Here is a 26,143-nt window from a genome sequence, read left to right as displayed (position 1 = left end):
AAATTTTCAAATATTAATGGTTGCATGCATGTCATTTGACCTTGACATTAGTAAGCCATACCCTGGTGGAAAGCCACGAAAAACATAAAACACGAACATAACTGAAGTTTGCCAGAAGACAGCAGAAGTGTCGCATATACATCTGGATGAGCCCTCAAGTTCAGTTACCAGTTATCGAGAGAAGTGGTCTGCTTTTAGAACAAAACTAAGCACAAGTTGCCTAGAGTTCTCAGCAAATAGCAGCACCATCTGAATCCTTTTTTTTTCCTCCAGAAAATACTTACTTTCTTCTGATAATATAAAAGAGGACTCTACCCATTTAGGGGACAACGTTTTAGTTTATCCAGCTGTGAAACACAAACCAACAATTAAAAAAACAAGGTGCATTAGATGACAGGGTACATATAACATATGCTTGCTAGTGGATAAATAACCCAAATGAACTGAATCAGTAGGACAACTTATGCGTAATAATAAAAAAAGCTAATTCAACACAAGACACCTTTTATGGTAACCAAAGGTAACCCGTTCTGAGCGTTATCTTGAACATCACAAACACAGCTTCTCAGTATTCAAAGTCAGGTGCGCTATTACTAAAGTTCCCACCCCCCTGTATTTTTAGAAGTCCTAATATTTTTCATTACAGTTAGTGAAATTAATGACTATACAACACTACATTGTGCAGAAGACACTAATTTTCACTAGTATTTCTACTACCACATTAGCTGGTACTAAACAAGTTTATACAATACAGTTGAAAATACTAACAGGTTGGAAGAGCCGCATCTACCACATCACTCATACTGTTCTCATACAGAAATACTTACTATAGAAAATGTTCTGGGAGCAGCAAATCTCAGAATCAAATTTGAGACAGCATTCACACTGAAACACTCCTTTCGCTGAACAGAGATGCAGCCAAACCAGGACTGACACAGGTAAGCCCATGTCATCATTTTCCAAATTGTAAGTGAACCCACAGCTCAGAACATTCTGATCTGCAGATAAACACTTCTGATCGGCTCAGGATCAAAGCATCCACTCCACTCCTAGTCCTCCATCAAGAGCTGGTGAATCTTGTGGCTAATATGGACTGACCAACCTGGACTCCCATTAGTTCTAACTAGCCCTCAGGAGACATAGAGCAAAATTGTCAGCACTGCTTGCTTCTACACATGATGCCAAAGATTATATTTTTGCATCTATTACCAGTACTTAAGATGCCACATTCATCTATTAATTGTCAGAACATGGGGTCCTGGTTCCAAATAAAATTATCAAAACCAGCCTCTTATGCCACATAGAAGAGACATAGAGTCTAAATGTTTGTTAGCTGTAGGAATGACTTCTTGTGCATACAAAGCATGCTATTGGAGAACATTAAAGACACTGGAATCACAGTACTGATTTTTCACCTCAGAGCATAAAATGTGGTCGGGGGTAAAAGATTCAGTAATTAAAACTGTTCTTCAGTATTTGAGGTGAAACACAAAATCCTCCCAAAAGAGATTAGAAAAGTCAGTCCTAAAAAAAAAAAGTCTCCAGTAACAACTAGCACAGACAAGATACTGAAGAAGCCAACTAAGCACCCGTCAACACTCTACAGTCTAAAGGCTACGTAGCTGCTGCTAGTGTTGGAAAATCACTCGTGGGTCTTTTTCTGAAAGGCCAGAAGCATTAAAAAAATTGTAGCAACAACTGTCACTCATGGATGCTTTCAAAAAGCCTACCAGCATTTGCAGAAGTGGTATAGTAAAGGCCACACAGATTAATTAGGGTCTACTCCCAGCTCTGCCACAGAGCTGTTACACACACACTAAACAAATCAACTAATAAAAACGAATGCAATATAAGAGTACGTCTCCCACCAAACATTATAACATATCCCTTGAACACAGATACGCAAAAGATAAAGAAAAACTAAGGAAGCAAGAGCCTTCCTTATGAACAGATAAAATCCAACAGCTCATTTCAGCATCAAGTTACTTTCTGAGAACAGCTAAAATTTTAAGAAAGAGGTAAAATATTCTGTCAGAATGAAAGAGTGATGGGCAGCATCATTCAGCATATTACCTATCAAAGGACTCCTGGCAAGTGGCTTGAACTGAAATTTTGTATGTATTCTGGGGGTTTGTATACTCTGGGATTTTATACCTCTTTCTCGGAACACAGGCAAAGACCTTATATGAACAAAATTTTTGGTGCTTTTCCTTTCCCTTCAATTTGTATCTAGTTCTACAACAGAGAGGTTAGGATTTGAGGGTTTTGTTTAGTATAAGCCGAAGTGCAATCTGCACAACATACATATTCAATACATGATTACAGGGTACAACAGAGTGACAAAAGTCACAGAGAGCATAGGAGAGCACTGTGATAAGGACATATTTTTGATTCAAAAAGCAAGCATTTTTAGACTAGATTAACACTACTCAGCAAGAGCAAATTTCTAAAGTAATCTTATGAACCACATAGGAAAAAGTGAAATAAAACTACTGGATAAAATGACAGACTATACAGGCAAAAAAGTTAAAAGTCACTAAATTACCATAAAAGTAAATCAGAAGACCTTTGTGTTTATTAATAAACTCAAAAACTATCATTATAAAGCTGAAACAATGAAAGAGGCTTACCAAGATTTTAGTCATGAACACATTGACAGAGACCTCGTATCTGACCTCCTGTACCTACTTATCACTTACTTGAATATTTAAAAGAAGAATTTAACCCTAAGAGCTTAGTATTATTAAAATCATGCTTGAGAAACAAAAAAGGTTTTCATTGTTTTTGTAATTCAGAAGTATAAGTCATTGAACTGTTCTTTCAACACAATTATCCTTCAAGTCATTTCTATTATTTGCTTACATAAAAGTTCAACATACATACTTGTAATATTCTTCTAAGGAATTGCAGTCATTAAGTGAAATGAATCCATGAAACCCACAAGCACAGCCACCCACCTCTGTGACTGGTGATCAGTCAAGTTGTTAACGCATGCCATCACTCACCCCATATCGGCAAGTCATCGATATACATCTGGTACCAATAGTGATTTTTGATAGCATACACAAACGCGTCTCTTCTTCCTTTGTCCAAGTCAATTTCACAGTACGTGGTCTGCATTACATCATCTGAAAAAAATTAAAGCACTGTTAATGATTTACTAACGAGCTCAGTCTAAATGAACAGAAACCAAGGGCTAACACACATTTCTGGAGTCTTTAACCCCTCTTGGTTCTATATCTTCAAGTAGGTAACAGAAAGGAACGTTTTAAAAAGGAATCACTAAAGCAACTTAATGTTCCTATAATTCTGGCCTTCAATATGCACAAATTTCCCATGGCTTGACAGGCAGGGCTGCAAAGTATCCTTTTGCTGCTCCACCCACAGAAGTTTAAGATGCATTTGCTGATGACAGCTTCATCTGGACAGCCTAAGTGAGGACCCATTTAAAGTCAGTGACAAGCTAATACCGGCAGCTGTTTGTGAAGCCCACCTGCTCTTAGAAAGATCTGCAGAGCATGAGAACTCTTATGTTGCCGAGAGGTATGAAATTAATAGCAAAACGTTTAAGACGTTAACTCTTCATCTTAGTTTTTCCAGGCTCTTTGACTGCCCCTGTTGTCACCAGGAATACTATTCTCCTTAAAAAACACACTAAACACCCCCCTCCCCTTAAAGTTCTGAGCTATTCTCAAGCAACAAGCATAAAAGGAGGAAACAAAACATACAGAACCAAGAAAGAAAACAAAAGTAGGTACAACACGAAAGAATGCACAAAAGGCTGCATTTGAAAATAGAATAAATTTGCCTCAAGCTAGACGGCTATTTTTCCCCCATCAACAACTCATAAGTAACGCAGTTAGCAGGCACGTATTCGTACCCCAATTTTATTACCTTATGTTTCCTTTTCAAGTGAAACAAGACAAAAGGGCACATTAAAAAAAAAAGCAGTAACACCTTTAGATTAAAAAAATTCACTTCTTGAGTGAATGTTTTCAGTCTCCAAACAATGAATAAAGCAAAAAAAAAAAAAAACCCACACAACACTCGTTCTCTACTCCTGCTTGTCATCACTGAGATCTGTGACCCATTTCTAGCAGACAGCATTAATTTGTGCCCCATGTGCAGCTCCAGTTTGTGCCCAAACTCAGCTTACTTGAACTCTTCCACACATTAATCACACTCTAAAGCTTAAAAAGAAAATGAAATGGCCTGCACAGAAAAAGCACAGATAAGTAGAATATTTTCAACACAAAACACTCTCTCTGATAACATCTGTTTCTCAACATGAAAGTATGCACACAATCTCTGGACAAGCAAAACTAAAATAGAGCCCAGTGAAGCAAGACAGCAGGAAACCCGCTAAAAGCAGTCCTGCATAGCTGGAGTGACTTCCTATAGCCCTGGACTAGATGCATGTCTTATTCCCTGCGAAAAACTTCAAATTTTCTTTTTTTTTTTTTTTCTCCTTCTCCTTCAAAGACCTAATGAAAGCACACTAAGCTTCATTTTCACTTTAAAAAAAAAAAATCACTTTTCAGATTGACTTCTTAGATAATAAACATTTTGCTGTTCTGAAGTCACTTAGAGGCTGGGAAGAGAGAAAAACCAAAACTGTTCAAGTCAATATCCTGAAGGTCCTGAGAAGGCAATTAGATCACAGAGTACATCTTCAAGATCTGTACTGGTCCAAACAAGAGATGAAAGGCATTAAATTGGCATCATTACTGAAACAAACACGTACAAAACCAAGCCTCAGTTGCATCCATTCATGCCTGTACTGAGCTGGATCCTGTATTTTTTGGACTATGCTCACAAAAAACGCCTCTACTTTCTTTCCTTAACAGATCTTTTTGAGTCATCTTGGCATTAACTACAAAAGAAAAAAAAAAAGGGAAAAGAAAAAGGCAACTGAAGCCCCTGCCTTCTGGATTTGTTGCTAAGTAGGGAATTAACTCCCAAATACTTGGCACTTCATTACCGTTCTTTGACAGTTTCATACTATACTCAAATAACGTCTTTATAACATTAAGACGTTTACTTATGAGGGATGCTTCAACACATAGAGGTTAAACTAAATAATTATATTGTGAATTAAAATAGTAGTAAAAGTACTTAAGATGATAATCTTGTAGAATCTGTTAAATGAAGCATTACATTCTGGCACAGCACAAAAGTCTGGTCTGAGGGCAATGGGGGGGGGGGAGGCTATTTTTAACTGGATCTCTACCCTGACTGGTTTCTTATGCAGCTACATAAACAGCAGTAGGAGCTCAACTGAGGGATAACACAGGGATGGGAGCAAGCGCTATTACTAAAAGGAAAAAAAAAAATCACTCAAACTACACAGAAATATTCTCTTTAGAGATCCTTTCCCATTTTACTCTGAATATAGCAGCCTTTGTTTGTATTTACTATCTAAAACAAATTTGATATTAGATTGTAATAGGTTACCAAGTACCTCCATGGAGTTTCAGATCCCTGGAATTTGCTTTTTTCACTAACTGAAATGAGCCATTCTGCATCTAATGCTGCAGGATGTAAGCACTGGCTCTTGCTGCTGTAAAAAAAAAAGAGACTTTGAAAAACTATTTGAAGTGGCACAACTGCTGTCACATCTGACTCAGGCTGCAGATTGCTGCATGCCACCACAAGCTGCCTTCATCCATTTTTACGGATTTTACTTTTGATATTTGGAACATCACAAGACCTCACAGTGATATCCTGATCAGTTGAGTAAGAGTTACTCAAGCGCATATACACAAAAAGCCAGTAAACTCAGCCATACTATGCCATAAACAGTTCGGCCAGGAGCCCCAGGCAAGGGGAGCAAAGAGAAGTGCTCCTTCCTCCAGCCACCGGCAACGCTGAAGCTGTGGTTTAGTTACAGGGCAGAAATTCTTACTAGATGGTTAAGCTCAAGCCCGTTGTGTGAAACGATTAAGTGAAAGTAGCTTAGAACAGCATTCACCGGCTAGAGAAGCTGGAGACTGTACTTCATCACAGTACTAGATCTAAAGTTTTGCATGTTTTAGATATGACCGTAACTTGGATTAAAAGTAAGGTGGGTGGAGTTAAAAATGTGTTTTATGGAGTGTCTTTATCACTTGCACTGGAGAGGCAACATTTGCTACATAACACACCCTCAGTGACATCAGTAGCACTTTAAGAAAGTCTTACAATAGCATGAGACTCATTACAAAAGAGGTGCAATTATGCCAGATTTCAAACTTTCTACGAACAGTCAGATCAGCTCAATTTTACTCAGCTATATAAACCACACCCCTCAGTATGGTATCTGACCCTCCGCTAGTACAACATGCGGCAGCAGTCTGAATGGCTGTCGTATTTTCTAGAAGCGTTGCAGAAAAGTCGTAGGCAGGGAATTTCCTTTTTCCTTTCAAATTCATCTTCTCTAATTGGCCTTGTACAAATGGCAATGACAAATATTCATTCTCTCACTGAAGTTGCTAAGATGTCAATGTTTGCTGTATTTAAAAATTCACTAGGACTTAGGATGTCATTGCTTGAATAAAGAACTTGACACATTACATGAAAAGTATCATTACTCTAGACTCAGTTTGTTAAGGTAATTAAGCCAAGTGAAAACCTAAAGTTATAAGCATACATTAATAATTTCCTACCTTCACAAAGGTATTTTTACAGGTTTGAGACCTGTGATATAACAGCAGCACTGTCCATACTAGTAACAAATGGGAAATGCAGCAATCCTACACACTCACAGGTCTCCTTTCACACAAAACGTTCTTAAAATTCAATTGGAAACACTATTTCATGGATTCACGAATACACTGTAGATTTGTCCCACCAGTCACCACAACAAGCATCCAAGTGCAGACATTCATTTTTGGCCAGATAAATTTCTGCAAAGCCACAATTTTGTAGGTTCTCATTCTATTTCAGAAACACAGGCAAGCTCCACTGATTAAACTGCCAGAAGGGAGTTTTTTTTTTTTTTTTAATTGCAGAAGCTAATCTTTTAGAACAATTCTGCAAAAGATATAAATATATATATATAATTCCTCAGCTAAATCTGTCTTTGTCTGTGATGACGGTATTTTTAGGGGGGGCGGGGGGGAGGATAGTCAGGCTAGCAAATTCTTTAAGCACAGAAGTTGCATCTAATCCCCCTTTTCCCATTCCAGATGGGAAAAAACAGGGTACAAATTCAAGAAACTAATTCAGTTTGACAAATTCTTAAAACATCAATTTAAAGAGGAAAAATATCTGTGGCTGTTAGCCCCAAACACTTTAGGAAAGACACGAGTAGTCTGTAAACTCAGAACTTAGATCCGACTTCCGATATTCACAAGGGAAATCTGCACAACTCTTTCAGACAGTCATGCCAACCTTTTGCATATCAGCTCCCTATAGTTAGGTTTTTCATTGCATATTTAAGCATCTAAAAGTTTATTGAAAGGTACTTGATCGGCTCTTAATTATTTCAGCTGCAGATATTAGATACTCAGCACTCCTTGAAACCAGGTCTTTAATTAAGAACATGTAAAGCCATTGGTGCAAATTTACAAGTTTCTATTTAAGAAACAAAAATCAGATAAAAATATCACCAGCAACTTTGTTTCAATTTCATTACAGCAATTTCTGAGTCACTGGTGGGGGAGGGAGGAGGAAAGGGGGAAATGGATCAATCACAACAATAAGATCAAATTTAGCCATTAAAAAAAAAAATCCAATTTCTGCACTATAAGCCAATTACCTTGTAAAACAAAAAGAAAACAACCCCCCAAAACAGTGAACACCACCACTTCAGTCAAGAACAAAACCTACCATTAAAATGTCACCAAAAAGCTAAAATTTTAACAAACAAATCAGAACAGAAACAGTTTGAGAAGTGTTTATATAAATGCTAAATCTTAATGGCTGGTCTATGAAACTTAATTTTTCCTGTATGCAGTGGATATAAATTGCACTGGTTTTATGATAACTTCTATCATAAGTTCGATTATCTACCCTGTAAAAAAAAAAAAAAAAAAAAAACACCTCAGATAGCCATCTTTTGTTCTATGTTTTTACTCTAAGGAAACCATATACTAAGATGATCTGGATTTCAACAATTTTTACATAGTCTTCTATTAAATAAGTACCAATAACTATTGCTACATTTAATTTATGCTTGTCATGCTGAAATTTGAAAAAAGTCTATTTTCATACCTTTAGTATCAGGTCAAATATAGCAAAACAGAGTTGAGCCACTTTCAGATTTCACTGTATAGATCCAATGCTAGAAGTACTAAATCACCGCCTGGTGTTAAACAGCAACAGCAAGAAGATTACTGCCTTCCATCTTTAATCATCGGGACACAGATCGCAAGGGACAAATTAGAAACACACACAGAAAGCTTCCCAGCTCTTGGACACACATTTAAGTCATCAACCAGCTACTATATACCATATACTTTCTAGAAAATCTCATACCTGCACCGACTTCCATTAAGAGTTAAATTCATGGCTGGTCCAATACTAATCAACAATCCATATCAGGGAGTATCAATATCTTAATTTAAAAAAGAAACAAAGAACATAGGTGAAGACAACGACACTACTGGATAGTATAAGATGTATGTGCTTGGTTCACAAACCTATCAACTTCACTATCCCTATCCATAGGGCAGCCAAAACAAATGAAATAACCTGTATTTAGTAATTTCAGTTGGGATCTCAAATAGCTCCTCGAGATAACGTGTTCATCTAACCATTCTAGAGTCCCCCAAAAATGTCTATTCAGGTGACAGATGTGTCGTCTTGCAATTACTCAAGAATATTACCTATTATTCAAGAATATTACCTAAAAGCAGCACATATTGTTTCACACAAATAACAGAATCTGACCCATCACAGACTAAGACACACGTGGCTTCACCGCCAGAAACAAACAAGAAAAATCACAACTGATGTTTCGCCAGGGAGGAACTGCAACAGGTGACTCTGTCAGCTTTAGTATTTTCTTTTGTGGTACAGCAAACAAGTCAAAGTGCCTTCTTGGTGCTCCCAGGACAGTACGTCCCCTTTGCATGCGCGTTCCACACTCCAGGACGGTCCTTACCGCCTTAGTTAACTTCAGTAAGCTACAGGTCAAGCACCTTTTCATATTCCAAGGGTCAGAAGCAAGTTACTTTCCTTCAAGTCATAGTATGTAATGGCTTAACCAACAGGAACTCTCTCAACAGTGCCATCTATGCTGTTTTAAGATAAGTAAATACAAAATTCTGCTTTAACTAGAAAACAGTATAGTACTTTTGAATACTTTACATGCAAAGCTCCACTAGCTTACAAATTCACAGTGCTCTTGGTAACAACAGTACTCATTCCCCTGGGCCACTTTTTTTTTTTAAACTGATAAAAACACTAAAATTAAAAACCATGGGACTCCCTGTATCATTTTTAACCTTTATTTCACACAGACAGGTACAAAATTAACCCAAGTGTTTCCACCAATGCTGCCCTAACGCAGGCTCACCCGTGAAGGAACTGGACTACCATTTTCTCCATACAATGATCCTGTACTGCAATGGGATTTTTTTTTGCACTCCTCCCCATTAACCATAAAGGAGCAGGGACACCGCAGCTCTCACAAATACGCCGCCAGTTCCTTTGGTAACTCACACACAGGAAACAACAGGCTAAAGACAGAATAAAACATCCTTCCCTATGGCCATTAGTACTGAGGTTCCAGAGCAGTAATGGACCAGGCAAAATTCAGCCTAATGCTTGCAAAAGGATTAAAAACCTTGATATGGTGTATTGGGAAATGTATTGACACATCAATCACTTAAGAACACACAAGTCCTAGACACCTGATTCTTTCGGAGATCTCTACTCTTTTGCACCCATACAAAGACTACTTTGAATGAGAGCGTGTGCCGTCTGTTTGGAAGAATGCGCCTCACTATAGCAACTAGATATCTGGTGTGCACTGGCAAAGCAATGAGAGGCACAAAAAGGCACCTGTAAAATATGGGCAGACTAGACACCTCAAGCTCTGAAGAAACCGCATTCAGTTGTTCACAATACAAATCATTTGTAAAACAGAAAATCTGAAGTTTTGTGTGACAAACCATCACCACAAACATTTGTGAATCACAGCCTGAAATTCCTAATCTCAAAGCAAAACACAGCTTAAGGGAAACAGGTTTACCCATTAAGAACTATAAAAGACACAACAAGTATACTGAGCTGGCAGGGACCTAATCAAACCAAACAAACCAAAACACTCACAAGGAACAGTAGCCACAGAACTTTTTCTTAATTCTTGTAAGTCTGGAAATTGTTTTGTCTTCCTGTAGCTCTGAATTGCAAAAGACTTCTCTTAACCAAATAGGAACATGCCAGTTTTTATGTACTGAAGATCTGGAGATTCAGAGTCCCCAAAGCCACACATATTTTTACACAAGAAAACAGGCGCTACGTAATTTCTTTTCCTGAGTGTTAGTCAAAAGAATTACAGAAACAGCAACAAATTTCTCTATCATCCAAGTATTTTACAGGAGTATTTGAGAGGGTATGTAAAGAAGAAAGGATTTATCTAACGTTCTACTTTTGCATTATTTCCCTCAGAAATGGCAGGGAATGGTCTGAAAAAAATAAACCACGTAAGACTAGACTAGGAAGTGGTCATGAGAGGGGACAAAAGACAGAAACTGAAAGTTTCATCTACTTCACCTGTTCTCTCAGGAAGAACACGCTTTACAAATCTCGACGAGCCCGACAACTGCAGGTACTCCTGGTGCCGCTGGGGCTCTAGCCTTTTTGTGCCTCTAAAGAACAAACTTTTTCAAGCATTTCAGCCAGCTGCTGATGTTGAGCCAGTCCATTCCCTTCCTTTGGTATCATCTTAACACTGCCACTATAAAAACAGATTACTAAGTCACCACCTCCACATGACTAAGGAAAACGGCAGTCCTGAGAGGACAGAAAGTTCCAGGTTGGAAGCGATGAGCAGCCAGCCACAGAACAGCACGATCCCCTCCAGTACTTCCATTCACAAAATGAAAGACTTGCTCTAGCAAAAAATTGGTACGGTTAAGGGAATAAGTTTACTGTGGCTACTGCTCGGGAAATAAATTGGGGTAGGGGGAGGAAGGGGAGAATAAAATGCTGACAGAACAAGTAGTATTTTGCTGCAGGAATAGGAAGGAGACAGCGCCATAATTCACAGCAACAGCCATTAAGTCAGAAACGTTCCATTCTTTTCCATTCTGGTGCTGCATCTAGAGAGTGCTCTTGTCACTGGAGTAACACACAATCCCTCTGCAGGAACGTGGCAATTAAAAGAAGTCTAAACCACACATATAGCTGGCCGTAAAAGAAGATATTTATCATATTCTGACAATAAAAGCTTTGCTTGACAGTCATGTTGAACTTCTGCCCATTCTTTCCACTTTGTTTCCAAATATATCCTAGGATGTTTGCTGGAAAACTATTTCCCTCACATTCAATAAAATTTTCCACAACATTCAAGTCTTGTAAATCAGAAATAGGATTGTTTCCCAGTGTTAGCGCCAATATAGCTCCCTTATTAAAGGAAAGGAGCATCTCCGGGTCCATTTTAATGTAAACAGGCTAGTCCTGATGCAACTTCAGAGTTTATGAGACTTTACGGTTTTAGTAAACATTTCATCTTCTATTTCATGTATCCTGCTTATAACAAAAGCATACTCAAGTCTTATTTCAGAGATGCCCAATTCTAGATAAATTTGTATAACTTACAGAAACTAAGTCCTATCTGACAGCAAGTGCTCAAACGAGATACTATTTTTAAATCGTTCATCCAGTTAAGTACTGGTGATGCAATGAAGAGTAGTCCTCAAGAGGAAAAAAAACATACATAGATACACAAATTGGACTAAGTAAAAAAAATGAATGTTAAATTCAATATAGACAAAACCAATCTGTTATTATTTGAAGGCCTATTAACTACCTGTTACAGACAGCTAGACTCCGGGTACTGATGAATAATCTCCAGAGAACTTCTGCGGTAGAAGTGTCACCCCCTATCACCAATAAACGTATTTACAAGAGTAGTTAAACGCCATCTCTGGAACAGCATGGAAGCGGGGTGAGGAGCAGGGAACAAGAGTAAAAACAAATCAGGTCCTTCCTGGCTGCAGACAAGGAGCGAGGGACACCTCTTTTAGAACAAACAGAGTAAGAAAAAAGTATTTGTCAATATCCTCCACATCCACTGACATCCAACCCCCCCAAGCATGGCAAGATAAGCGTTCTTCTGTATCCTCACGACCCTCAAATTCTTAGCTGCTCCAGTCAGCTCAGTTCCTCAGTATTGGCCTACACTGCTCTATGTGAACCATCTCCTGTGACGTGGAGCTTTTTCAAAAGCTGCAAGAGAACAACATAATTTTTGCAGTTGCATTAGTGCCATGCAGGTAACGACCAGGAAAAATTTAACTGACTCAGCTCATTTGCTTTATTTGCAGAAGTCTGACTAGGCTTAGCACTATTAGATACTAGTATCCGACAGCAGATGCAAGATGCAATGCTGTTCGTGTTTGCATTTGGTATAGTAATTTCTCTCAGAACTCTTAAAAATATTCTGGCTGCGAAAAGCTTCGTTCCACTGATCTCAATGGCTTTGCTTCTCAAACAGAGAGCTTCCTCAGCAACAAGATTGGAGTATGTTTTAAAAGAACACAGAGAATTTGTAATCAAGCATATAAATACTAGCTGTTATAGCAGTTGAAAGGGAAAATCATAGAAACTTGTCAAATTAAATCCCCAAACTTACTACTTATGAAGTAGGGAGATGTGTATAAAAATTGCACCTCTTGCACCTTCTGGAAATTATAAATTCATATAATTTTCCTCTCTAATTTTATTTCAAATCATCTTTCAGAAAAGGTATGGAAGTATTACTAAGAATACGAAACATATGTTCCCAAGATAGCTCACAACTGTACAACTTTGTCTTTATATTACTGAATACTAAAACACATTAACATGTGGTTCATCAGGAGCGCAAAGACCAGTTCTCCCATTAGCCAGAATAAGCTTCCCACCTCTCCACTGAGGCATGCATCTTCCCTTGCTCATCATCTGCTTTAAAATTGATTTCTATTCATTTCACAGACAGGAATCAAAACTTACTTGTTAACTTTAAGTCATTTCTTTGACTTTATCCATATTTATGGTATCCAACATTTAAAAAAATAAAGGTTGGAGTAACATATATAAAAGCAAATTAACAGCAGCAGTGCTTTCATTCTGACTTTTTAAAAGCTGCTTTTTGTACAGTGCATTTTAATAACTTAATTAAAAAGCAAAAGCATTCCAACTACAGAACATTTAAAACTAGACAGGAAGGAAAAGAATACAACAAATACAATAATGAATATTGTGTTAGGGCACAAGTTTGAGATGTTGAGCACTTGCTACCTGTTCCAACTGCAGAGGATCTGCAAGCATTCAACATCGTAGAAAAAAAACCATCTTCATAATTTATAATTACAGCGTGTAAGTAAATTTTGGGGCAGCAAGAGATCTGAAAAATGGTCAAACACTTTCACCACCCTTCACCTTCATCTCCTTTTTCACAAACATAACAGATTCACATACAAATAATTTACTCTATTAAAATTGATTTAGTTTTTTAAAAACATTATCAAAACAACCATATGCTATGTTCTATGAAACAAGTTTTCATACTAAAAAAAAAATCCAATATTTTATGGTACGACTTTCTGAGAGAAGATGTGGATAGAGTTACACATCTCAGTGACAACTTCCCACATTATAAAAAAAGAAAAGTACATTCCATTGCTGTTTCCATGTAACATTATTTACTGATTTGAGCAATCATTCAGCACACACTGCACATATGACATGCATGTTATGGGTCAAAGATTTCAGCTTGCAAATATACTTTAATCACTCAATACTCAGAGAGCCCAGTTTTACTCTACAAAAAGTAATGATAATCAGTTTTCAGAAGTATATATCCACTGCAAACATCTTCCTTAAGGGACATATACATAAAAGCTTAGAGTATTTAAAAGTCATCTGTATTAGGTAATCGTACAGAGATTTTCAAACAACAGTATGAAAAACACTCAGTAGCTAGCAGCAGTAAACTTTCAGTTCTTCTAACTAAAAATAAGCGACCAATCGCACTTTCAAATGCTTACCTTTAAATTTTATGTCAAGACCACTAAATTCCAATTCAACTCCTTGCAGTGCTTCTCCTAGGGTTTCATGGTAATGGCTGATGCTTTTTTTTGATCCCACACAGAAAGGGAGAGAGAAGTATTTGTACGTCTCCTGGCGATTGTGGTAGGGTCCTACTGTATTCATCCATAAAACAACTTCTTCTTTATCTTGGTACTGAAAGATAAAGTTACTGAGTTAGATGGGAAGCCCAGCAGAATTAAATGAAGAGCATCTCTCATCCATATTAACTAGCGAGGCAGGAGCGTTCAACCACAAGCAGCAGTTACACTTAAAGTCAGTCTGGTGTTTCTGCCTTTCAGATGGCGGGGGTTCTACAACAAGACTTTCAGCCAGCTTTCCTATGAAAAACGTTTTAGTTGATCATACAGTTTCTTAGAGACTATCACTGATACAACAGAAGAGGAGGACTGGTCACACAAATTTGATGGAGAAGCAGGAGAAACAGCAGAAGTGGAAAAAAAGTACCAGTCTCAACAATAATTGTGTTTCTGCAAATTCCGTGAAACACACTGCAGCTAAAAGCAAAACTCTGCGAGTTCCTCCACTGAGGGGAAGGAAATACCATGAACTAACATCTTGTTAGACAAGATCTTATCAAGCAAATCAGCCAACTGCTGATGAGAGAGATCTTACAGACGGGCCAACCATTTGAAAGATACGAGAGTTCATATTATTTTGGACTCCACTGCAAAAATCAAACTGGACTCAAAGTCTGTGGGAAGTCAGGCTTCCTTAGTTCCAGTGATCACAGGTATACTGTATTTTCCCAAAACGCAATGCTTTCTGTAACAGTCCAAAGCAAGAGTGACCTTTTACATTCAAAATTCCTGAGAAGAAAGCAATGCCTTCTACAGAGTACTGAAATTCAACTGTGGCATACTTAGAGTAGCCAAGAGACAAAAACGTCAGACAGAAGGACTGTATTTTGATGCATTTCCAACATTCTCATAGTGAAAAACTAGAATAGCAAAGAGTCTGGTGGTTGCCACCAAATTCTTTGGAAGAACATTCACTCTTTCCTTTCCACAGCTGCTGTCAGCCAGTAAAACTTAGTCCTTGGCTAGGAGCCAGTAACTTTTTTTTTCCAAGCCCATACAACTTTTAACAAACACAGTCTTTAGACCCGTTTGTCTATCAGTATGCAAATATTGCCTGAATTCAGAAGAAGGAACTGATCTGAAATCATTATTTGCACTATATCTTTACGTACCTGGATGAGGTAAAAGGTTTGCTGGTCACCGCAAAGTTGCGTTGCTCACCCAACACAACTCCTTCATCTATGCTAATTTCAACGCATTAGGAGGTATACTGATCTAAGCTTTAAGGCTGCTCATAACTGTACACCATTGCAAGCATAATCATCATATAGATACTGGTTTTCCAGTTTTTTTAAAGTACACAAGAATGAAGTACTGTTTTAAGACTAATATGCAAACACAGAACACGTCAGAGAGGAAAAGAAAGTCAACTGTTAGTCATAACTATTTCAAAAAACAGTTAAAATACTGAATACAGTTGTGCATCTCCATTTTTAACAAATGGACCAAGGTCCTTCAGCTCCATTTATTCTGAATAATCATTGTTATACTGACAGGTTAACTCAGAAATGAGTAGCTACATGTGGAATGCATAAAACTCTTGAGATGAGGTGTTCAGAAGTTAAATTGAGGAATTTAAACAAGCACATTAGGAGGTAATTTAATCACTTCACCCCAATATGTCACTTCAAGTACGAGCCCAATTTCTTTTGTTTACAATGCTGCAAAGGGTCTTTCCTGCATCTTACCTGAGCTATCTTCAACAGGAAAACTTCATTCTGAGCAACAGCAAAGATCAAACACTTACCAGTTTCACAAATTTGCCTGAGAAAGGAGCACGCACTCTGAAACCATTCTGAAGGGTAAAAAAGGTCAGCAAGGAAGCAAACAACAGAGCAAGAGAAAGTAGAAACTCCTTCTCTCTGCCGCCAGCCAGGAAGGTTATAACAGTGCAGCACCGCTGCCCAACTTCCAAAAAAAGTGGAAATAAAAAAAAATTACAGGTCCCCTCAGTGGCAGAAGCAGATAGCACAGTCCTCACTACAACATCACCTCTAGCTTTCGCTGCCAAAGCGGCAAGGGACAAACTGGTTCTTACTTCTTTATATCCTGTTACACCTAGCCTGACTTGCGTTCCTTCCTCTAACAGCTACAAAAACATCTTCAGCCCTTTCTCAAAATGATCTTAACCTGTTGATACCCTAGTTTTTAGCATTATTTCCTTCTAATGCAACAGCTTTCACATAACCCAAGCTATACCTCCATACAACCTTCGGGAATGGATTATGACAATATGGATATGACAATCTGTGAACTCATCTTAGTGACTGAAAAAAGAACGTGTTGACTACTGTTTTTACTTAGCTGCTTGTTTTTGACTTGCTTCATGCTGAGTTGGGACATCTACGTTTTTTGGAACTATGCCAGATCAGCTTCACGCAAGAGGAAGAACACACCTCTCTACACATACAACTACTGAAAGAAAGCACATTATTCAAAATCATCTTGTTTCTTGTTCAGATCTAATTATGCAACTACATTATAATTGCATCAACTGCAAAAATAACTTTGGTCTTTGCCCGTCCCTTATCCGCATTATGCTGAAACCTCCTTCCAGGCCTCCTAGAATCTAATTCAATGCAAGGTAGAAGAGAAATATGACAGCAAAAGGATGCATTTTTTTCTACACCGACTCCAAGATGCTGTCAAATCTGCTCTGGAGAGAAAAGGGACCAAACCAAACCAAACATAATCAAAGAATTCACTCCATTTTTATTACTTTCTTTCTCCTTTCTCACAACCGTCCCAGAAAAACAGCTAAAGAGAAAACTGCTCAGGACTGCTATACAGAATAACACAGTACTCCTTGGCACTACGAGGCTATGACTCACTCACAATCAGCAGGTCTCTAGTTATTGAAATTTGCAATCCATTAAGTCCACACTCGTTGGCTTCTGCTAGTTCTCAATCCCATGAATGGACTTTCAGGTTTCAAAGTGTTTCCCCATCAGTTACCTATGACACCTCATTTAAACAAAGCGTACAAGGACAGGTAACAGCATAGTACAGCATGTCTTTAAATCTAGAAGCTGAAGTGTCTAGTTGTTATGCAGTTTTCTTTCCTCTAGAGGGAAAGAAAAATACAGAAGACTGACTAGATCTGATAATCAAGAATAAGATACAAGAATGAACACATCTCTACCTTGTTCAAGAAGTCCAGGATTTAGGACATCCTATGTTATAATGTCTACTTAAGCCTTCACAGAGCAAAATAATCAGAAGAGGAAAGCTACAACCATTCCAGTAAGAAATAATTCCTTGACTGCTATCACATTCCCATACAGTGAAGAACCTAACACAAAAAGTATTTGAAGACCTGCACCTCACCAATTCGTAACACTTCTGGAAAGAAAATTCCCTATTTTCAAGAACAGTATCTTAAATGGAGCTTTTCAGAGCAACTCTCTGTGGGGAGATGCACTCTCCTATCTGTGCGCTGCCATACATCCAAATAGCATTGTAAACTTATGTGCAAAGTGTTACAACCTTACAACTGAGACATCTGTCACTATCTTTCTTCACACCATTAAAAAGTATCAGGAAAATTTATTTACAGCAAGTCAAAGAAACTGCTTCCTTTTTTAATTTCACAAATTGGTGAAGTTCCTATCGTTATTTAGGCTCTTAGAAAAAGGCTGATGTTTTTAAAATCTTTAGAAATTTATCTAAATTTAGAAATGTCCCCTAAAACTACTAATATATACATGGATGTATTAACACACTTGGAAGTATTAACTACACTGTAAATGCCATTCTTCCAATACAGGGCCACAAGAGGTTGTATACTATTACCCACTACAGTAAGCAAAAGCACTGTTGGACCAGTGACTGCAAGGAAATAAAGTACAGCGAAATATAAACTGGCTTTAAAGTCCCTTCACACATGAAGCCTATGAAGAAATGACCCCAAAACTGAGGAGAGAAAGTCATACAAACCATCCTGAAAACAAAATTTGAAAGGATGGAAAGAAGCCACTAAAAATCTGCATTTCTGTGAACATGCTGGAACTGAACATCTATGTGTCCTCATAACAATACAGCTACTAGCCATGTCAAACTTGCTGCCTTTGAAAGAAAAATCCATGTCACTGTTCCCTATGAGGTAAAAGGTACTTCTCTAGAAAAGCACTGCCCACAGATACGGCAGTAAACCATTCTCACTGGACACAAAACCCAGTCTGAATGGCTTCTAATAGGAAGCAGATTCCCAATGATCTAGTGTCTTGGAAATCCATTACATGGTAGAACTTCTCATTAGCTTTGGGAAAGACATCTATTCCCTCAAAGCAAACCCTCTAATTGCTGCCTCTACTCCCTCTGCAGTCACACCTACAGATTGGAACAGACAGGTGAGCATGACTCGGTCATGCCGTATTTTGCCCTGGGGCCTAAAGAGCAAAGCTGACCAAGCCTGCAGCTATTTTCTATCTTTTGGTAAGTCTGGAGGGGAGCTTGGTTGCTTTCCCACATCAGAAAGTTGTATATTGCAATGTATACTTCTGCCAACCCTCCCCATCCGATTTCTTAAAACTTTCCTTTTTATACTTTCCTTCTTCTAAAACTTACCTTCGTCTGGGCTGCTCAGTCCCACACAATTAAAGGACAGGGCAGTCACAAAGCCATTTGGCGCACCACACTGAAGCCCACCATCACTTTTTCACTCTTTAAAACGTCAGAAGATAGAAGAACAATATACGTCAAAGGCTGGTATTATTACCCCTCTTTTATTAGTAGGGTAATCTGGTGGCAAGGAGCTCAGTGCTATCAAAGAGTTCAAGTACTTCCCTGCGTTACTGCCTTCTCAATATCAAAGTGTTTAAAACAAACAACACTCAATGGCAGCAACCATAGAAAAAAGTTCTTATTGAGACAAGATAAAGGACTACAGTATCCTCTAGGCCTGTTCTGTCACCTCCATATGAGGATTTCTAGATTTGGAGAAAGCTAAGGTACAAGGGCCCTTACAGCAAACATGCCCATGCTGTGAAAAAGAGATCACGTACAACAAACTGCTAAAGAGCGACTGGGTTCCAAGGGGGCCATGGCAGTCAGGTACGCTGTTATCAGTACCAGTAAGATTTTGGCCAGCCTACTCGTCAACAGTCTTGCAATAGTTTCAACTACTGCATGCCCCTTTGTATATTATTTCAGGGCATTTGGAGTCCTCTACAGACTGTGGAGATCTAGGGGCCACAGAATACAGGAAGAAAGTTTCAGCTCAAGTTTCACCTCAAGAGCACCATCTCTAATTCTCGGCAGAAAGAACATACTAAAAAACTATTCTCGTTTCATTAGAAAGTGATCAGCTTTAAACACACTGGGCAAAACGATAAAACTGAACCCTGCATTTTTATTTTTTCCTATTGTGATACTGGCTGATAAGCAACTGCTCCATTTTACCCTGTGAGCTTTGAATGCAACAGAACAAATAAAAATCCTATTCACTTCCGTTAACCTTAACAGCCAAGTCAGCAATACCTCATAGTCATAACCAGCACAGAATAAGGCAGGCCATGAAGACGACTGATGGTCTCTTTTAAAAACTGCCATACAGCAATATAAAGCTTCCTTGTGCAAGCAACTGAAACAGTGTGACGTCTTCCTTCTCTTCTGCTACATAATCAGTGGGTAAAATACTTGGATTCAATGACAAATTCCTCCAAATTCCAGGAAAAACAAACAAACAAAAGAAACAAAACAAAAAAAAAAAGTTTCAAGACCTCCCTATCGAGGTAGGCAACAAAAGAAAGTCAGCTACAATGTCCAATAATATCTATGCCAAATGTCTAGCAAGTTAAATTCTACAGTTGCTTCAGCTAGAGTAGCTAGCTCCTGAACAAGCTAAATAGAAATTTCCTGTTCTCATTACACATACATTGAAAAGTCACTATTTGACCCAACATTGCCATAGGATTTTTAGAAAAGAAACAAGTACATTCCTATTTCAACTGTATCAAAACTACTGAGGGCTGCAACAGGGGCTTCATTACTACAAGCAGTTATGAAATAACATGTCAAATGGTAAAATAATTTGAAGTAACAGTCTGCAGAGTAAATTCCAGATTATTCAAATGACTGAAATTTAGTTTCTAGAGTCACAATTAAGGTAATTTTATACTTATCCATTATGAACACAAACACTAAACATCTTTCTAGTACAAAGGACGGTTATTTTGGTGTAGTGAGGTACAGCCATTGCATAAACTCCTTTTTGCTTGTCATTCTCTTTCCAGCCTCCTTTGCACAGAATTAGACGGTGGAAAGGCAGCTTTTCAGAAGCCAGAAGATGGACACCAGCGTTCCATTAAGAATATAGTTATCGATAGGACAGCTGAGCACATGCCACTAAGCCAAAAGAGGTGAACGAATAAGATACCGCAACCTCCACACTGCTAACTTCTTTTGGTTTTGCTTCACATCAAAGGACAAGATCCTGCATATAGCTCAGAGTCTAATAAAATGATACATCAAAAGATACAAAAAGGATATGCAATGATACAGGCCCGAGCGTGGACTTCCATTAACTGATAATATAGACGACTACTGAACTTGGGTCTGTGCACCATTTTGAAGCTCAGTGCAAAGACTATCTCCATACATCTATATGGTTTAGAAACAACTCAAGTATAACAATATCTTTACCAGAGCATATCTATATCTGTATCTTTCCTTCCTGTTACCCCATAGTACACTCATGTGAAATGGAACACAGGGTAACATTCTCTTTATAATAACTGTATATATATTATACTATATAACTGTAGAAATTAGCATGGCAGCCCTGGAAATAAGCTATTTACTCTATAAAACAATTAGGGCTAGATTAAGTCATTAAGTGAAAGGCTGCAGAAAAGGATGAGAGACTGGTAGGGAAGAAGTTTTTGGTATTCTTTTCAACAATGAAAAAACACTTTGTAAAAAGTGTCAGAGACAGAGACAGAGAGCATTACACCTACTAAATCTTATGTGTTAATTCAGCAAAATAATTTCAAAGCAAGAGCATTTCTTTCAGGCCCTTTGCAATTCTACTCCTTTATTCAAGCCAAAGTTTGGAGTTTAGCTTTCCAGAATGTAGTCCCTTAAACGCTAGCATATATCTCATAGAGAAAAGGACCAACATCTTTCAATGGCAAAGTAAAACTGCAGAAGCAGGACAGGAAATAGTAAAGAAATAATGGGAGCAGCAAGAGAAGCAACAACCAGTTGATAAGCTGAGTAATATCTGAGGCGTCTATCTCAGGATCTTACAGACATTCTGCCTATCAAGCATTATGATAACGCTCAATTATTGCCGCTCATATCCACAGTCTATGTAACTGTTAATTTCAGCCTCATGTTCTCATTTGGGTAGAGCAGGTTATTTCTAGTAACATCTCATCATTTCTTGCTGAATGTTAGGCCTGGTCAAAACACAGCTACAACAGTCACTGTGTAGCACAGTTCACACAGGCCAAACAAGCCTTTTACTTCTGCACTTCCCAGATGTGAGAGGTTGCTCAGGCATACCGAGTCCAGCTTCTGTGACATTTCACCTCTTCAAAACGTAACCACAAGAACTCCAGAAAGGAATTAGGTCACTTGTCTGCACGCAATCTTGTATTTAAAGATGTATTTTATCTGCACTGAAGTGTTTCCTAGTCTTCCTCTAGCTGACATTTTGCAGATACCACACAGATTTAATGGTAATTTTATGTACTAATTTTAAACAAGTTTCATATTTTAATGTACTACATCTGGTTAGGAGTCCCTTAAATAACACTCTTCTCAATCATATTACAAACTAGGAATTCTGGTACATGACAAATAAAGAGTAAAACCTGCTTGTAATAGGTATTTCCACACTTACCCAGCATTGATAATTAAAAACAGCATTACAATAAAAAGGCAATCCACTCCCTAGACTCTTCTTCCACAAGAGAAATCCCACAGTATTTCAGGGTATTTTTACTGTTTGTCTATTTTATCTTCAACTCTACCAAGTTTAACAACAGAAAACACGAGAGCAAAGACCAGGCACAGGCGCATCAACCCTAAAACATCACCTTGCTTCTGCAAGACCAGATGACACTGTGATAAGGCCACCCGTAACTCATCCAGAGCATGACTTCCATAAGTCCACAGTCAATGGTCAAATGGTACAATTATGAGAGTACAGGCAAAACGCAAGCACATAATGCTCTCCAAAGGAACAAAATAAGTTAAAGAATCATCAGAAAAGTTTTCAGTTCATTTGTGGTGAATTGTTCTGCCATTGTCTGAAGTTATGCTGCTGCATTGTTTTTTAATAATGAAGATTTTAAACACTGTGTCAAATCCCAACTGCTCTTGGCTTACTGTTGATTTTAAGATGGAGGTTTAGACATTTATGACCACATTGGTATTGTTCTTTCCCTAAGGAAATGCAGATATAGTTGTTAAATACTACTTCAACTTTAGGATAAAATATTATTTTTCTGAAAATGTTACCTATTGATCTGATAAACCTATCCACATCCAGTGCTACCAGAAACACTAAAATTTGTCATTCTAGAGTTTCGTTTTCAGTTCCTTCTCCCCACAGTTACCTTCTTATAATATTTGCCTATACAGTTCCCTAGTTATAAAACAAAGAATACAGATAAAACATTTAACAGCTGATTCGTAGTAGTAGTTATAGTTGCAGGAAACAAATTAAAAATTAACCTGTTAACACTGAGGAAAATACAGTATTTGCAAATACCTATGCATGCTGCATGTAGGTAAGATACTGCACACCTGCAGCTAAAAAACTGTGGCAAGATATAATGATACTCCTTCACCCACACACAACTGGGTGCATTTGAACATGAAGTTGCCAGTAGGAGAATTAATAAGGGAACAGCAGTGCACAACATTGCATATCCCTATGAATAGGGCTCAGTCATAAAGTCAGTAAAAATCTAGGGTCTAAAGTTACTAAAAGTAAGTTTTCCTGAATCAGTGTACTGTTTCTCCCTCTCCACTTCCCAGAAAGTAAGCAGAGCTTTCAAAACATAACAAAACATTTAGGATGCAGAAGGAGTCACCTTCCAACCACAATCACTTTCAAAACTGAAAATTTATTGAAGGAGCGTTTCCCTAAGAGTCTTAATCTCAGACAGAGTGTACTACCAAAACAAAAACAACCCAAAAAAACTATTCATGTTTTATTTGATTAATGCTTGCCTCCAATCATCTGTATAATATTATCAAAATATTATCAAAAATTATAATATTATCAAAATATCTAAATAAAGAGATAGCCTTCCAAATAAAGACCTCATGTCAACCATTTCTAATCTACCACGTGGTATTACTAAAGCAATCATTGCGTGTACTGGAATAATAAAACCTTAAGGACAGAGTTACAACTCTAAAGATTTGAGTAATTTATAAGGAGAGAAAAAAAACCACACACACAGGAAAACACGTCTTACCAAGAAATTTGTTCTTTTCACTAGTAATTGTTTAGGTAATTATTCAAAAGACCTAAAAACCATCAGAAAAATAAACTTTTGAAGAGGAAACTCTAAAAATTCCATGACGGTTTTATGAAATACTTTTCTCCCCAGAGGACTACTAATATTAAATGAATGACTAGGAAGCCCACAAGTTGAAAAGCCTTAAAAAAAAAAAATTACAAGGCTATGCTGAAAACCACCTCATCTCAGCAGAGACTTGATTCTAAAAAACAGATTCAGCTACCAAACCAGGACAGCTAAGCTAGTAGAAAGAACACCTGCTCCTTGAAAGTGCTCAATATCAGTCCGATATTTCTGTTATTAACAGCAACAACAATAAATCCATCAGCTTCAAATAAAATAAAAGTAATCCTAAACAGTTTTCAAAAGCCTCAGAAATGCATAGAATTATGCAGCTTTTTAACTAAGCATTGCTTAGGCAAAAAAAATCAGTGCTGTTTACCTGCTTTATTAAAAATACTTCTTAAGCCTGCCATGCCTTGGAAAAGCTACTGTAAGAAACCGACCAAGCGTTCACCACCTAAGTTACCCAAGAACATAAAAGAGTTCCAACAGACCGATACTGCATTTAACCAAACACGCTCTCATCCACGCCACTGCTGAGGAAACAGAGATGGTTTTCAACCAAGCCTTGTTCCAACATCCCATCTCGGTGTACAGCACAGACGTCCACCGTCCCGCCCCCCAAAACACAGGGAACAGCACTTGGGTGCGAAACCAGAAACGGATCAGGCAACGCCGCTCACTCCGCGCAGACGCTCCTCAGCTGTTACAAGCGCTTCAGAACAACTGTCGACGCGACAACAGCTCAGCGCTCGAGCCAAGAGCGTTTTCACCGACCCCTTTTCCGCGCCAGCGAGCCCCCGGCCGCGCTCCCCCTCCTCGGCTCGCACCCGCCAGGACACCGGCCGCGCTGCCGCCGCCCGGCGGCGCTGCCCAGGCCCCGGCGCCTCGCTCCGCCTCGCGCTGCTGCACCCCCGCCCGGAAGCGGCCGGCGCTCAGGCGCGGCGCGACTCCAGCCCGGCGCGGCCCGGCCCGGCCGGGGCCTCGCCGCACAGGCGGCGCAACGCGACCCGCGCCGCTGCCCCGCCGCCGCCGCCGCCGCCAGGCCGCGAGCAGGCCGGGCCGGGCCGCGGCCGAGCCACCACCCACCGTGTGCTCGTGCTCGTCGGCGCGGGCGCGCAGCGGCAGGCGGAGCAGGAGCAGCGCGGCGGCGGCCGCGCACATCAGCAGGCCGGGCGCCGCCATCTCGGCCCTGGGCGTCCCCGCGCACGCAGCAGGCCCCGCCGCCGAGCCGGCCCGCGCCCCGCCGCCAACGCCGACCTGCGGACGCCACTTCCGCTCCCCCCGGCCACGTCATCCTGCCGCACACCGGAAGCGCGGCGCCTACGGCGGCCCCGAGGAGCCAAGCGCGGCGGCGGCAGGAGGGGGGGGGTCGGCCGGCCCGCTCGCCCGCCCGCACAGGAGGCGGTGCGGGGCCGCGGCTGGGAAATGCACTTCTGCCGGCCGGGACATGTCCGCAACCATCCACAGTAAAGCCGCCACCCCGAAGCGCTGCGGGGCCGGTGGTGCCATGGCGAGCCGTGGCTGCTACCGCAGTCGGCGCGCCGGGGAGAGCCGAGGGGGCGGCCGAAGGGCAGGCACAGAACATAACGCGCAAAGGTGGAAGAAACGTCGCTCCCCGCCTTTGCAGCTGCAAAACACGGGCTTCCTGAGGCGCAACGTGCCGACAGCCTCTTCTCAACATCCGAGAGATCCCCGCAAAAATGTTGCAGCCCCAGCTCTGTCTCCTGGGTGGCTGCACGGAAACGGACCGATGCTCGCACTGCACTCCCGGGAGAAGGGGGGATGCCGGGCTGCCACCAGGGAGGCACAGCTCGCCCACCTGCGAACGGATGCATCTTCTCGTGGACAGTGCATGTCGCACTGACCTTGAGAAGCACTGTCCGATAATTAACACCTTTGCAAGTCCACATAAGCATGTTTTTCCTGTACTGAAAAACCTTACAAAGAGATTTTCAGCATTGACGTAAATGGTCAATACTGGAGGTGTTCAACAAGGGCAAAGAAAATGAAAAAAATTGAGAGTCAGTCAATATCTAAAATCCAGATAAACTATACAGGCTTTTAAAAAAACTATGGCATTAAATATGACTTTATTGAAGCACAATTTATGTTTTAATTGATTTGATAAAACCATTTTAAATCATAAGAGTGCAACCTGACACAGAGCGCTCTATGCCACAGGGCAACGTACAAATATAGTCAAAACAACAATAAAAAGTGGTCCATTTTTCAAAAATACTTGTAGAAGCCTAACAAATTCATCAACACAATTCTGAA

General features: G+C 39.5%; 1 protein-coding gene across 4 annotated transcripts in view; it reads right to left on the bottom strand.

Annotated features, from left to right (window-relative positions):
• Window positions 1–26,143, bottom strand: part of TM9SF3 (transmembrane 9 superfamily member 3) — a 58,992-nt gene that overhangs the window by 29,512 nt on the left and 3,337 nt on the right. Inside the window, exons 1-3 of one of the 4 annotated variants that reach the window (XM_068950324.1) lie at window positions 25,124–25,216; window positions 14,181–14,376; window positions 3,006–3,128 (exon numbers count right to left, since the gene is read on the bottom strand). In XM_068950324.1, coding sequence (XP_068806425.1) covers window positions 3,006–3,128; window positions 14,181–14,346 — 289 coding nt within the window. In that variant the 5' untranslated portion in view covers window positions 14,347–14,376; window positions 25,124–25,216. Of the gene's footprint in view, window positions 1–3,005; window positions 3,129–5,461; window positions 5,556–14,180; window positions 14,377–24,952; window positions 25,217–26,143 lie in introns of those variants that run through there. The other 3 variants (XM_068950323.1, XM_009671326.2, XM_068950325.1) reach the window with 3 other exon arrangements.

This window comes from Struthio camelus, chromosome 7 (genome assembly GCF_040807025.1).
Source record: "Struthio camelus isolate bStrCam1 chromosome 7, bStrCam1.hap1, whole genome shotgun sequence".
NCBI classification, from domain to species: Eukaryota; Metazoa; Chordata; class Aves; order Struthioniformes; family Struthionidae; genus Struthio; species Struthio camelus.
This window is presented reverse-complemented; position numbering and strand designations above follow the sequence as displayed.